Raw genomic sequence first — 13,917 nt, 5'->3', positions numbered from 1 at the left:
AAACCTTTAAAAGTTTATGTTTTCAGAAAAAAAAGGACCAAACACCAATGAAGACAAATAGCCCAGATGATCCAGCCTCTCAGAATGCCTCTGTTGTAGTTTACTCAAAATTCTACACCCAGAACAACTTCAAAGCTGCTAGCTGAGATGGTCCAGCCTTACAGACTACTCTAGCCGGGACTTCAGATAAGCTCTACGCTTTCCCATCACACAGAGACTGAACAAAAAAATAATACAGCTAGTTCTCCCAGGACTTGACCATTATCCCAATTTTTTCAGGGTCCCTTAGAGATGCCATCACACCCAGACAATAGGAAGTAATTTTAAGAACACAATGTCCACATTCCCAAGAGGTGGGGTGGGTGGTTTTTGGTCATTCGGTGGGTTATGGATGTTTGTCATCATTTAGGGGGTTTGATTGTAAATTGTTACTGGTTGTGGTGAGAGAGGAAACTAAGCAAGGAGGTTGGATTCAAGGATCTCTTTCTGAAAAGAAAATGGGGGGATATGGAAAGGATAGGATAAAAGGGTAGATTATTGAATCTACTTTTAGATTAAAAAGCAACTATTAGTTTTAAATATTTTATATTGGTATGGGGTTTTGCATATTGATACAAAATTAAGGTTACACATACTGTATATATATTTCTATTCTTTTTAAGGTATTGTACCTGTGCAGCTCATTTTAAAATGTAACATTCTAGTCCTTGAAAGCTATTATTACAAACTCTTTAAGATAACTAAGAAATGCAGGTTAGTAGACATCTATAACAATCAAACTTGTAGTCATATTAGGTATGTTTTCAAGATTAAACATATATTTTAGAAAGATTGTCTTTGAACACTTCAGAAACCTACAGAATATGGCCTTTAAGATATTTTAATAATATAAGGATTTTCATGACAGTGAGATAAGTCTGTTCCTGGAAGCACCAATCATCTACTTCAAAAAAGGATGATGGGGATTGAAGAAACTCCATATGGAGTTTGCTTTCATTATGGCAAAGTTAGCCCCTGAGCAAGAAACTGCCCTTGCCTCAACTGCTGACACTATACTATCCAAAATGGATGAGCAGGACACAAAAGAAGCCAACTGCCAAACTTTGCCAAGACAAGGTAGGGCAGTCCTTCAAAATCCCTGCTTCACAGAAAAGTCTGTCAGATGTTCTAGACTTGTAGGCAGAAGATGGATGCCCCAACATTACAGAGGAACCTTGGATGACTGTCTAGGCAACCAGCTGTTTCTGTCATTTCTTAGTTTTGGAAGTTGTGTGCTGTGAACTTCCTATTTACTCAGGTAATAGTATATTCTTCTCAGGTCTTTGTTGGAGTTGAAGATAGTTATAGTTACAACTTTCCTTGTTACCAAATTCAGAAAGAAAAAAAAACCCTCACAAAACAGGTATAAAGTATTTAAGGTTAAGAGACATAAAAACTTAAATTGTTTATCTAAGAAAATGTTTTGAGGTCTAAGAAGATAGTTTTGGGTTGGTAATACAAGTTATGATAGAAAATAGTTTAGGTATAAAACTTTGGACTCATCAAAATAGGATAGATAATAGAGTATTTTCTCTGAAATTGCCAAATACAGATGGACTAGATATTGTGAGTGTAATTCTTACTTGATAATTGTTCTTATTATATATAGTTTTACTGTGTTAGAGTTAAACCCTTTCCTTTTTATTTAGACAAAAATGGGGGAATGTTGCAGAATATTTGTGTGCACTGTAAAGATGTGTCTCTAAGGCACTTTCTGATTGGTTTAATAAAGAACTGAATGGCCAATTCAGGAGAGGATCAGCAGGGTTTCTAGAGAGAGGGAAGAAGAGGAGTAGGAATCTAAGTACGTGGATTTCTCCAGAGACTCTGTGCAAGTCGAACATGCCATATTGAGGAGAGCTAACCAAGCCATGAAGCAGAACATGTATTTAAACGTATGGGTTAAGTTATAAGAATGAGTTGGAAACAAGCCCAAGCTTTCATAAATTAATAGTAAGTTTCTGTGTTGTTATTTGGGTGCTGGCAGTCCAAAGATAGTCTGACAAGAAAGTTTGATACTATTTACTGATTCTAAATGTGGTTTGCTTGGGTCAGATAGAACAAGATTTTGAATTCCTTACTTTCAAAGTCAGGAACTTGATGCTTATCCCTATTGAGGTGCATTCTCACAGATCCATGTCTTACGAGCTAACTCCCAGTGTCTGCATTGCGAGATAGGGTCTTTAATGAAGCAATCGATTTAAAATAAAGATATTAATCAGAACTGGCTTATGTCCTTATCAGAAGAGGAGATTTTTTTTTTTTTTTTTTTTTTTTTTTTTTTTTTTTTTTTTTTTTTTTGGTTTTTCGAGACAGGGTTTCTCTGTGTAGCTTTGCGCCTTTCCTGGAGCTCACTTGGTAGCCCAGGCTGGCCTCGAACTCACAGAGATCCGCCTGGCTCTGCCTCCCGAGTGCTGGGATTAAAGGCGTGCGCCACCAACGCCCAGCCAGAAGAGGAGATTTGATTGTAAGTGCGGAGTGAAGACCATGTGTGTATTGACGGCCACACAGATGCCAAGGAGCAGTCTCAGACGAAACCAACCTTGTTAACATCCTTCTTCCTGACTCTAGATTCTTGTTTGGCCACCTACTGTAGCTAGAGTTTTCTTGCCTTGCCCACAGTCAGGACAAATCTCTCTCACCCGCCAGTCCCACAGCCGCTCAGACCCAACCAAGTAAACACAGAGACTTATTTTGCTTACAAACTGTATGGCCATGGCAGGCTTCTTGCTAACTGTTCTTATATCTTAAATTAATCCATTTCTACAAATCTATACCTTGCCACGTGGCTCGTGGCTTACCAGCATTTTCACATTCTGCTTGTCCTGGTGGCAGCTGGCTGTGTCTCCTTCTGCCTTCCTGTTCTTTTATTTCTCCTCTCTGTTAGTCCCGCCTATACTTCGTGCCTAGCCACGGTCAATCAGGCTTTATTTATTGACCAATCAGAGCAACTTGACATACAGACCATCCCCCAGCACAGCCAAGTGCAGACCATCTCAGACACCTGCACTCAGGCTTGTGGTCCTAATCATCCTCTATGTCGACCTGCTGGGTAAAGCCATGAGGAACCCAAGAACGGGCTCCCACAGAACATACAGAACATCCCACAGGCCACCTACCCTGTGGCACTCTTGTTATGTGAGCCCACGTAAACAAGACTCTTTCTAATAGTAAATGCTGGCTTCTTGTGAAACTTCTTTTACGTGACCCATTTTTCTTGTCCTGTGACTTTACATACTATATTAGTTACTTTTCTATTGCCGTGGCCAAGGCAACTTATAGAAGGAAACATCTGCGGGTTAGAGGTCATGGCGGCGGCGGCATCAGGCTAATAGCTCACATCTTGAACCACAAGCAAGAAGAATGGGGAGAAAATTCAAAGTGGTGTATGGCTTTTAAACCTCTAAGCCCTCCCCTAGTGACGTACTTCCTCCAGCAAAACTATACCTACACTTATCCAAACAGTACCACCCCTGGGGACCAAATAAGCAAATCTCTGAGCCTTTGGGGGACGTTCTCGTTCAAACCACACACTCAGTTGACTCAGTTTTCTTTTGGATGTTAATTCTTGTTCTCTGTATTTTCTTGGTGGAAGACTGAATGGAAACAGGCTTGTGTATCATCTGATATGACCTGTTATGGCTACTCTTGTCAACTTGACGGGATCTAGAATCACCAAGAAGACAAGCTTCAGGGAAAGCCTGTGAGGGATTAGCCAGAATAAGTTGAGATGAGAAGACCCACCTTAGCTGTGGGTGGCTCCATTCCATGGGCTGGGACCCTAGACTTAATTAAAAGGAGAAATCAAGCTGTGTGCTAGGGTTCATTTCCCCTGCTTACCGACTGCACTTACTGAAATGTGACCTCGTGCCTCAAGCTCTGCCTCCCACTTCTCCATAATGGACTGCATCCTCAATGTAAATCCTTTCCCCCTTAAACTGTCTTAGATTGCTTTATCACAGCAACAGGGCAGGTCATGAGTACAAGACCTAGGAGTCTTTAGTGGTGTCTTCCTTACTTTCAGGTACATGATGTCCAGAATCATTTGAGACATTTCTTACCCCAGAGATAGAATTCTCAGTCATTGTTTTGTGTTTTTAAGACATGATCTCTATTATATAGCTCAGGCTGTCCTTGGGACTCACTATGTAGAGCAGGCTGGCCTCAGAATCACAGAGATCCACCTGCATCTGCCTCCCAAGCTCTGGGATTAAAGGCGTGCACCACCTCTGGGCTAGAATCAGCAATCTTAAAAATTGCATAATTGCTGTGTGACTATTAGTTGACACTAGGTTGTCACTGTGTTGAATTTTTTTTTTTTAAACTGGAAATAAAGTCTTCCAAAGTTTTTGCTTCTTTGACATGGTTCTTAACAAATAACTTTGGCTGGTCCGGAACTCACAAAGATCCACCTGCCTCTGTCTCCTGAGTGTTGGGATTAAAGACACATGCCACCATACCCAGCTATTTTTTTGATTTTTGTATATTTAATCTCTCTCTCTCTCTCTCTCTCTCTCTCTCTCTCTCTCTCTCTCTCTCTCTCTCTCTGTGTGTGTGTGTGTACATGCACACCTCCATATACATGGGGAAATCAAAGGATAACTTGGTGGGTTGGGTCTTTCCTTCTACTGTGTAGATTCTGGGGATTGAACTCGGGTGGTCAGATTGGTGGTAAGCACCTTTTCTAGCTGAACCAGCTCACTAGCCCCTTCTTTGTTTTTCTATCTATAGCTTTTATTTAAACATGTTAACATAATTTGCTCTATAATATTCATAGAAGTTTCAAAATGATACCAATATTTTTAAATATGAGACTAATAAAATGTTTAAAATTTGCCTTTTGTCCATAGCATATATATTTCTAAAAATAGTCAGTCTTATGTTCTAAAAAGTGCCTCTGAAAATTATTTTTGTATGGTTAAATCATTAACTTGATCAATAGTTCGTTTATTTTAGCACAGTCTTTTGGTACTTTGTAAGGCAATGCTCTCTGTCTTACTTTAGAAACATCATTAGAAAACAGCTTTGCTCATGTTTGTGTTAAGAATTGAGGTTAAAAGAAGAAATGAGAAGAAATAGTTCAGCGATCTCATCTTCCTGTTACATGCATCACTTAATGTCTTACCAGTGATTTCACAGCAATTCACCCAAGATTCCCTGCAGAAACTGTTCCCTGACAAAACGTTTTAATCACTGCCTCAATTTAGATAATCCTGGTCAAGTCACCAATGCTAAAGTCTTCATGTAACAAGCTCTTGTCTGCCTTTGAATGCTGAAGCCAATGATATGTCTTCCAACAGTTAATAATCACATTGACCAAACTGAAATGGTCATGATTAAAGAAAAGAAATCCTAGCCAAACATTTCCTTTGAAGTCGATGTCTGTACATTAAATATTTGAATTAATCTTTTGATCCTGTAAGAACACCCATACACACACAGTTTTTTTTCAATAGGTGTTTTTATTTCATTTTATTTTTAAAGAGTGGTCTTAGGCTCACAGCAAAATGGAGAGGACAGTATGGAGGTTTCTCACACACACCCTCTCCCCACAATGAATGGAATCCCATTGACAGTCTCCCTGTTAGAGCAGTGTGCTTGCTAACAGCCTGGCTGACACCTCCCCTCCAAAGTCCACAGACCCTAGACCTCACCTTGGGTCTGAGACTCCTTGGCTTAGCACAGACATACGGAGTTACTAAACATTCTAGGGTTATGCAAAGTCAGGTCATTGCTCTAAAGCCCTCTGTGCTCAGTCACCCCTCCCTCTCTCCATCAGCCCCGGGCAGGCGCAGATGTCTGTCTCCACCCTGCTTACTTCGTGCCTTTCCAAGATGTTATAGACGGGGAACCATCAGCATTTTCAGAAAGGCTCTTCTGACTTTAAGTTCTCCGAATGTTGTTTCTTCTTGATAGTTTCTTCCTCCTCCCTCCCTCCCTCCCTCCTTCCCTCCCTCCCTCCATGCAGGGTCTCACTGAATTCATGCCCGGTCAGGAACTGGCTGACTGGATCAAGCTGACAATGAATCCGCAGGGACCCCTCTACCTCTTCTTCCTGAGTGCTGGGATCAAAGCCATGTGCCACCACACCTTGATGTTTATTATTTTTGTTTGTCCACATATGTGTATGTGTGTGCACCTGTGTGTGAAGGTCACGGGACAACTTACAGGTATGGTGGTATTTTGTTTGTACTGAAATGTGATTTTAATTGTATGTTAATAAATAAAGTTGCCCAGGGGTCAGAGCTATTAGAGCCATAGCAAGAGCGTGGCGGTGGTGGCGTACGCTTATCCCAGCACTTAGTAGGCAGAGCTAGGTAAGTCTCTGTGTTCAGGGATACAGCCAGCATTGGACACATACGAAGACCTGGAGGGCTGTACTTACAGGCAGTGACGAGGCAGTCACGTGTTTGGGTTTACAACCAATGAGAAGGCAGAACAGAAAGACTATATCAAGACAAACACACAGGAAGTAGGTCTCTTTCAGAGAGGCAGGCCCACTGCAGGAGGAAGGGTAAGGTTTTAGCTCTGAGCTCTGACCTCTTGTCTTTCTCTTTTACATTGGTTCTGTGTTTCTTATTTAATAAGACAGTTGGTTACATCTACATATGGGAGCTTGTCCTCTTCTTCTACCCTGTGGACCCTGAGGTTCAAGCTCAGGGGGTCAGGGGTGGCAGTCTTTACCTGCTGAGTCAGCTTGCCAGCTCTTGATCTGTAATGAGTGTCTTCATGGGGCCAGGCAGATGGCTCAGCAGTTGAGAGCACTCACAGACTGCTCTTCCAGTGAGCAGGGGGTTTCGAGTCCCAGCACCCACACGGCAGCCACAACCATCCATAATACTCCAGTCCCAGGGGATCTGACACTCTCTTCTGGCCTCAGTGGGCACCAGGCATGCATGTGGTATATAGACATACATACAGGCAAAACAGGCAAACACATAAAATAAATAAATGAAAAAAAGGAGGTGTTTTTATACCAATCCCTGCAAACGACAACAACAAAAAACCCACCCTCATCTAATAGATACACCGGTCTCCCAAAACGATTATGCAGTGCTTCCTGAACTCATCTGATCCTGCACCCCCTTTCAGCAGAGCTTCTTGGAGAATCACAGATACATAGAGCATGCTCTGGGGGAACTGCTGTATCATTTAAAGCCACAGAGGAAAGGAACAGAGGAACAATGTCCCTCCAACACACACATTATAATACTTCTCAGCAGGGTATAAGTTCTTTTCTGCCTTGGCCACTGCAAATATTGCTTGGCTATTAGAAAGCCACTGTAAACCAATTTAAACAGAAAATGGAAGTTCTTGGTAGAAAACAAGGTTATCGGCGAGTCTAAGGTTAAAAAGTAAACAGGCCATTAGATGGATTAGCCATTTGGAATTGAACACTTAGAACTTGTGATTGCTCTTTCCTCTCTCAATTTCTCCAGGACCATCTTAGGATTACTTGCCTCATTTCTGCCTTATTTTTCTTTCTTTAGAATAGCCCTCTCTCAAAAATAAAATAAAATAAAAAGTGCCTAACGTAGTTCTTAGCCTTGGTTTTATGTTCTCTTTTCAGCCGCCAGTAGTGTTCCTTACTATGGCTTAACTCCAACTTCTCAGAACAAAGGAGAATCTTGATTTCTTCAGCTTGGGGTTGCTGCCCCTGGTACAAGATATTATGGCCAGAAGGTTCACGTGCTACAAACAGGAAGGCCTGAGACGAATGAAGGGGCCTGGGCTGTGTAGGTGTCCTCACAGTAATCAATCACCGTCTTAGGTGACTCTGAGATGACCCTGTGATGGGTGCTTTGTATGGATGTCAGTGCACTATGTGGCTGCCTGGTGCCCTTAGAGGCGAGAAGAAGGCATTAGATCCTCTGGGACAGGAATTCCAATTTTGAGTTGCCAGATGGGTGCTAGGAATTGAACCTGGTCCCTCTGGAAGAGCAGCCAGAGCTCTTCCCCACGGAGCCTTCTTGATTGCAGTACAATAGTCCCATCCCCTTAGCTGTGGTTTTACCTTCTGTGGTTTTATTTAGCCAAGCCCAATTGCAGTGTTAGAATATTAAAGGGAAAATTCCAGAAATAAGTAATTCCCAAGCTTTAAGTCCTGTCATGCTGAAGAACGCAATGCAGTCTTATGATGTTTTATTCTCTCCGGCCTGGGATGTGACTAACTTATCACGAGGCCCAGCACATCCACACTCAAAATCTCTCTCACCTGTGAGTCACGTAGGAGCCACCCAGTTTTGCCCAGTGAAATGGAAGATGTCTGCTAGAGGCTTCTGAGGCACATTTCCTTTTTTCCTAAGAGGTCCACTAGAAGAGAAGTCTTTCTCTCTCTTACTCCCCGAATTTTGGTGTTGCCTAGAACTGCAATAGTCTTTTTGTTGTTAGCCAGAGGATGAGACCAGAGGAAGGCCCAGCAACATAAAGCCACGATATGGGGGACCCGTAGTAATTGAAAATAGTGTCATTATTGAATCTATCAGACCTTAAATTCTGTTTTTGAACTTTGCTGTTTATTTATTTGGACTTTGGTAAACAGGATAAATTTTCACTGAACTAGAATATTTTGCTACTCAGAGCTAAAATCATTGGCTTGCCCAAAACACTGATTGTATAATTATATCCATAGATCAGCAGGTGCAATGTGATGTTGCCTCAGGAAAATAGCCTATGGACTTTTCTTCTCAGAATTTCTAAGTCTTTACCTGTGAATCACAATGGTAATAACATACAAAAACCTACTAGTTTCTAACCTGTATTATTTCCTATGGTATGAGCAATTGGTTAAACTGGGACATTGACTAGATTTCAAATACCTATATACTGTTGAGTGGAACAGAAACGTGATTAAATGTCTTCTTTCACCGGTTAAGTTAACAGGCAACTTTCAAAGGTCATGGTCTGTTAAGTGGAAGAATGAAAATGAAAAATTGGCTTCTTTGCTGGTACTTAACAGGCTGAGTGTTGTGCTATGGTGATGGAATAGGGGAAGGGGGTGATGACCAGTCCCAGATGGAGTATAGGATCAGATGTCCTGAGTCAGGGAAAACCAAAGTGGCTTATCTTAAAGTTAGCATTAATTAACTGTAGCTAAATCACATAACTATCCTGTCAATTTTTGTCTGTCTGTCTGTTTGTTTGTTTGTTTGTTTGAGACAGGCTCTACTATGTAGCCTTGGCTGGCCTAGAGCTGGACAGGTAGATTAGGCTAGTCTTAAACTCATAGAAATCCTCCTGCTTCTGCATCCTGAGTGCTGGGATTTAAGGCATATGCCACCATGCCAAGCCCATCTGTAGATTTTCTTAAAATACTTTTTACTTTATGTGTAGGAGTGTTTTGCTTGCATGTATGTAAGTGCACTGTGTGTGCCTGATCACTAAGGAGGCCAGAAGAGGGTGCTGGATCCCCTGGAATTGGACTTTTGTGTCCTGTGAGTGCTGGGAACTGAACTTGGGTCTTTTGCAAGAATATCAAGTGCTCTCAACTGTTGAGGTACCCTTTCATTCCCCCATCTGGAGAGATTTCCAGGCTGTTATTACATATATTTATCACATCCGGACTTGTCTCCCCACTAGATCATACATTCCTCAAGGGCAAAGGACTCTATTCAGCTTGCTCTTCACAACTCCAAAGATTACTGCCTGGGATGGAGGAGAAGGGTGTTCAAGAGCACAAATGTATACAGACATCAAAATGTAAATAGATATTCTAACGTTTTCAATTATACATCTAGATACTGGATATGGCGAAACCTTAGTGTAGAGGAAAATGAGTTGAAAGTCGCAGAGAATAATGTTGTTTTGTTTTCACTTATGTCTTATGAAGGATTGCGTCAGGACTAGTCAGTAGGTGTTGCTATGGTGTGCTTTGTATTTGTCTCCTGTAACAGTATTCTCTCAGAACTACCTGCTTTATGATAGGGAAGTCACACACAGGGTTGTTCTGAGTATGATTTGGATGACTCCTATCTACCTGGCTGATTCAGTTGTGTTAGGGTTCTGTACATGCCCAGCTTGGGGACTTGTCTGGAGCCTTACATCATCAGGAGGTGACTACGTACCACTTTAAAAAATCAGACACGGACCCCCACCCTCCCTTTTCTGTTTCCTCTCTGCTGTCTGCTCTGCCCTGCTTCCCCTCCCCCCAGGTCTGACTTCTCCCGCTATCCCATCATCTTTCTAATAAAGCCCATTCTAACTATGGTAACGATGGCCCGTGACTCTTCCATCGACCAACCAGCGCCGTTCATCCTTTCATGTTGGGTCCTTAGGAAAACTATTAAAGTTAGGCAAATTAGATATTTCCTATGAATAAAAGTTGACCTCTTAGCTGGGCGGTGGTGGCGCATGCCTTTAATCCCATCTCAACCGTGATATGCATGAGTCAATCCACACACGCACACATATTATACATAATAAACGTACTTTAAAAAAAATCCCCAGATTTTGCGGTGAGATCAGGGTTTGAAATGTGTTTTCTGTCACTTTCTGATACTAGTCTGTCATCTGCAAATTGGGGATAGCAACCAATTCACATCTTTTCCTTTATTTGGAGTTGGTATGCTTGAAAAAATTATTATAATTTTTGGACATTCACTGCAACAAATACTTGAAGGTCACTGAGGAAAAGCTAATAAAAAATACTTTTTCCAGTGGAGTTCATAGTGTACTCATCAGGTGTGGCGGCTTTATGCATATTATCTCATTTTATCCTCACAATAACCTCTTCTGATGGATCGCAATAGTCTCATTTTATAACCAGAAGGAAATCATGTTCTCCAAACTCCAAAAGCCTGTTCTTAACTACCCTGAGAAAAGGGATGTGCCTGTGGCAGTGGGAAAGGATATGAAGATTCTTTAAATGTTTTCTGTACTTGTGTGGTTGCTAGGGGCGCCTTGGATCCTAAGTTTTACTTGGTCCATTTTCCCTGGAAGAAAGTTTAATGGCCTCTCCTCGTCAACCCGTCTGAAAGAAGTTACTGGAAAAGAGAGGAGGGCTGCGCCGTGCAGGTGGCGGAAGGTGGATCTGTGCGCAGTCGTTCAGGGCCAAGGGGAATCCGAGGTGGAGCGGGTGAAGGACCCGGAGCAGCCAAACGGAAGGAAACGCGGAGGCTTGGCTGAAGCCCACGTGTTGAGACGCGGAAGCCTGGCGCAGCAGCTAAGTGCCCGCCCCCTCGCAAGCCCCGCCCACCGGGAACCCGGCATCCGGACCAATGGGCGTGGCTCGTGTGCGGGGCGTGGCCTGCGCACAGGTGCCGCCCCGGCCCGCCTGTTCCGTCGCCTCTGCCGTCGTGCGTGCGGCTCGGCGGAGGGCCGGGCCTGCGCTCTCTCCGCCTTCCTCCCCACCTCCGGCTGCCGGCTACACGGGTGTTTGCAGCCCGCGACCCGGTGCGATCGTCAGCCCGTTGCACGGTGAGTTCCCGAGGGAGCCCACGGGCGCCTAGGCCAGTGGCTTGGAGGCTGACGCCAGGCCGGAGCCGGGCCGCCGGGATGGACTGAGGGCAGCGGACGGCGTGGGGCGTGTGGATGAATGGGGCGCCCTCGGAGTAGGCCGCGCGGCCACGAGATCGGCCCTCGCCGCAGTCTGGGCAGAGCCTTGCCTCAGGGCAGGACGCCAGTGCCGGGTCGGGAGGGGAAAGGTGGTGTGCGGGGGGTCCTTCTCGGCTGGGCCGCGGGCCACCCCTTGTAGGCCCCAGGACTGGACCGGCTCTCCCCATGCAGCTGTTCATTGGAGGCCTGGAGATGGGCCCGGAACAGGTGTCAAGACCCTAAGACGGGAGATCTTTGGCCTCCCGATCTGGGCTTACAGGTTGGAATATCACTTCAGGAGCGGGGTCCCCTGCGTGGCTCGAAGAGGTACAAGCCAGAGGACAGGGGTAGTTTTAGTTTCCAGCTTCTGAGACGCGAGATTGCTGTTCCTCGTGGGTTCCTATTGCAGTGTAAAGTGGGATCCAGTTTTGCACAGAGGATCTTGGAGCCAAAACGAGCAAGCAAAGACAGAAAGTTTGGACCTGTCAATCAAAAGGTTGAAAGTATTTGGAATGGGGGTAGATAGAGCCCTTGCTTTTTAGCATGCCTGAAGCTCTGGGTTGGATTTTAGAAAGGGGTGAGGTGAGCCCCTGAGAAGTATCCAGTGTGTGGAGCGTGGGTTTTGAAGACTGTTGATAAGGACTGATTAGCCGTACCTACAGTGTCAAAGGTGGAGAAGTCTGGGTTAGGAGGACCTCCAGGCCTAGCAGTGAGCATTGTGGTAAACATTGAGCTGTGGAGAGAGGTGAAAGGGCGGATTCCAGGTAATGCAGGGATGATTGGGGAGAGGAGACTGGATGGCTGGTGTTGCCAGAATGGGTTTTCTTTGACTTGTGTCTCTGCCCTTGCTTCCGATGCTTTCCTTCGTATGACAGGTTAAGAAGGTGGTTGTCAGCAGCCAGGATGGAAGAGTAGGGCTAAGTTTTATGTTTGTCTTTGATTCCTTCTGTCACAGTCTTTCTGGGACTACTCACAAGTGACTCTGACAAACATTAGAGTCTGATATGTTTACAGACCCCTCCCCCCTTGTGTTAAAAACCGAATGGATTTCGCTCTTATTTTAGTTGAAGATTGATACATACAGTATGTTTTATTTTCTGTTACCCAGTTATATATTCTGTATACAGAAATGTGGTTTTTTTGTAGGGGTACTTTAAAAAGTTTATTTTGACATTTTAGATGCCCCCGAAAAAGGCAGGAGATGGAATTAAACCACCCCCAATCATTGGAAGATTTGGAACTTCACTGAAAATTGGTATTGTTGGATTGCCAAATGTTGGGTAAGTAAAAATCGGGATTTTTCATACTTTTATTTTATAAACTTTTGGGTCCTGTTGTAGAAATAGAAACTCACAAGGCAATAAGAATTGCAATTGAAAAAAAAAGGGGGGAGGCTAGAATATTACTGTTACAAACCTAGGCTTTAACTTACATGTGTTTTATTTATTTAATGTTAGTTTTTTTTTGCATACATTGAAACGAGTTATTTATATTGTTTTGCTAGCCTCAGGAAGAAGCAAGGAGGCAATATCAATATCAAAATATCAATGAGGCAAGCCCAATACAGTGGCTTGAAATGTTGGGAGAAGCATAGTATTGCATTTGTTGGGAATTGTACCTCCAACCTAGGCTGTTACCAGGAACCTTTTACAGAACAATTTAGGAAATAGTTTTAAAACTTTTTTATAAAGCTCTTGAGAGAAGACGGTTGTCTAGGGGGTGAATTTTTACTGGGGAGAGAGGCGAGTACTTCGAATATACTGTTGGAAGGTGGGTAGAGAGTTTCTGTGACAGCATGTTTAAAGGCTGAGACGGAATCCACAGAGCAAGCTGGCTGCCCAGTCTAGCCAAAATGGTGAGCTCGGGGTTCAGCAAGAGACCCTGCCTCAGTAGGTAAGGTGGCACGCCCTCAAGGAAGACGCTTCTGTCAGCGGCAGGCTGCCTTATACACACATGCACCCGTGTCTACACACATTTGAACATATGAATGCATGCCATACACATGTGTACACAAAAAAGTGTTTAAACTTGGGAATTATGTGAACAAAGTACTGAATTTTGTCATGTTTTCAAAATTAAGCATATATGCCATATATTTGCACGTAAGGCAGTGATAGCAGTATGTATGGGGTTTATCATATAGTTTTTTGTACATTTAACATTAATATTCAGTGTCTGCTCTTTTCATTATTTAAACTATCTTAGCTAGGCATGATGGTTTACATCTTCATCCTGGCACTTGAGAGGCTAATGCAAAAGCATTACTGTGAGATTGAGGCCAGTCTGGGCCGTATTGAGATCTTGTAACAACAAGAAACACACACACACACACACACACACACACAC

At 43.4% G+C, this 13,917-nt stretch overlaps 1 protein-coding gene across 1 annotated transcript in view; it reads left to right on the top strand.

Annotated features, from left to right (window-relative positions):
- The first annotated feature begins 11,263 nt into the window (after window positions 1-11,263).
- Window positions 11,264-13,917, top strand: part of Ola1 (Obg like ATPase 1) — a 136,208-nt gene continuing 133,554 nt past the window's right edge. Inside the window, exons 1-2 of the mRNA XM_006972431.3 lie at window positions 11,264-11,454; window positions 12,751-12,851. Coding sequence (XP_006972493.1) covers window positions 12,751-12,851 — 101 coding nt within the window. The 5' untranslated portion in view covers window positions 11,264-11,454. The remainder of the gene's footprint in view (window positions 11,455-12,750; window positions 12,852-13,917) is intronic.

Source organism: Peromyscus maniculatus, chromosome 4 (assembly GCF_049852395.1).
Source record: "Peromyscus maniculatus bairdii isolate BWxNUB_F1_BW_parent chromosome 4, HU_Pman_BW_mat_3.1, whole genome shotgun sequence".
NCBI lineage: Eukaryota > Metazoa > Chordata > Mammalia > Rodentia > Cricetidae > Peromyscus > Peromyscus maniculatus.
The sequence above is the reverse complement of the archived record's forward strand: the minus strand, read 5'-3'. Positions and strand labels throughout refer to the sequence as shown.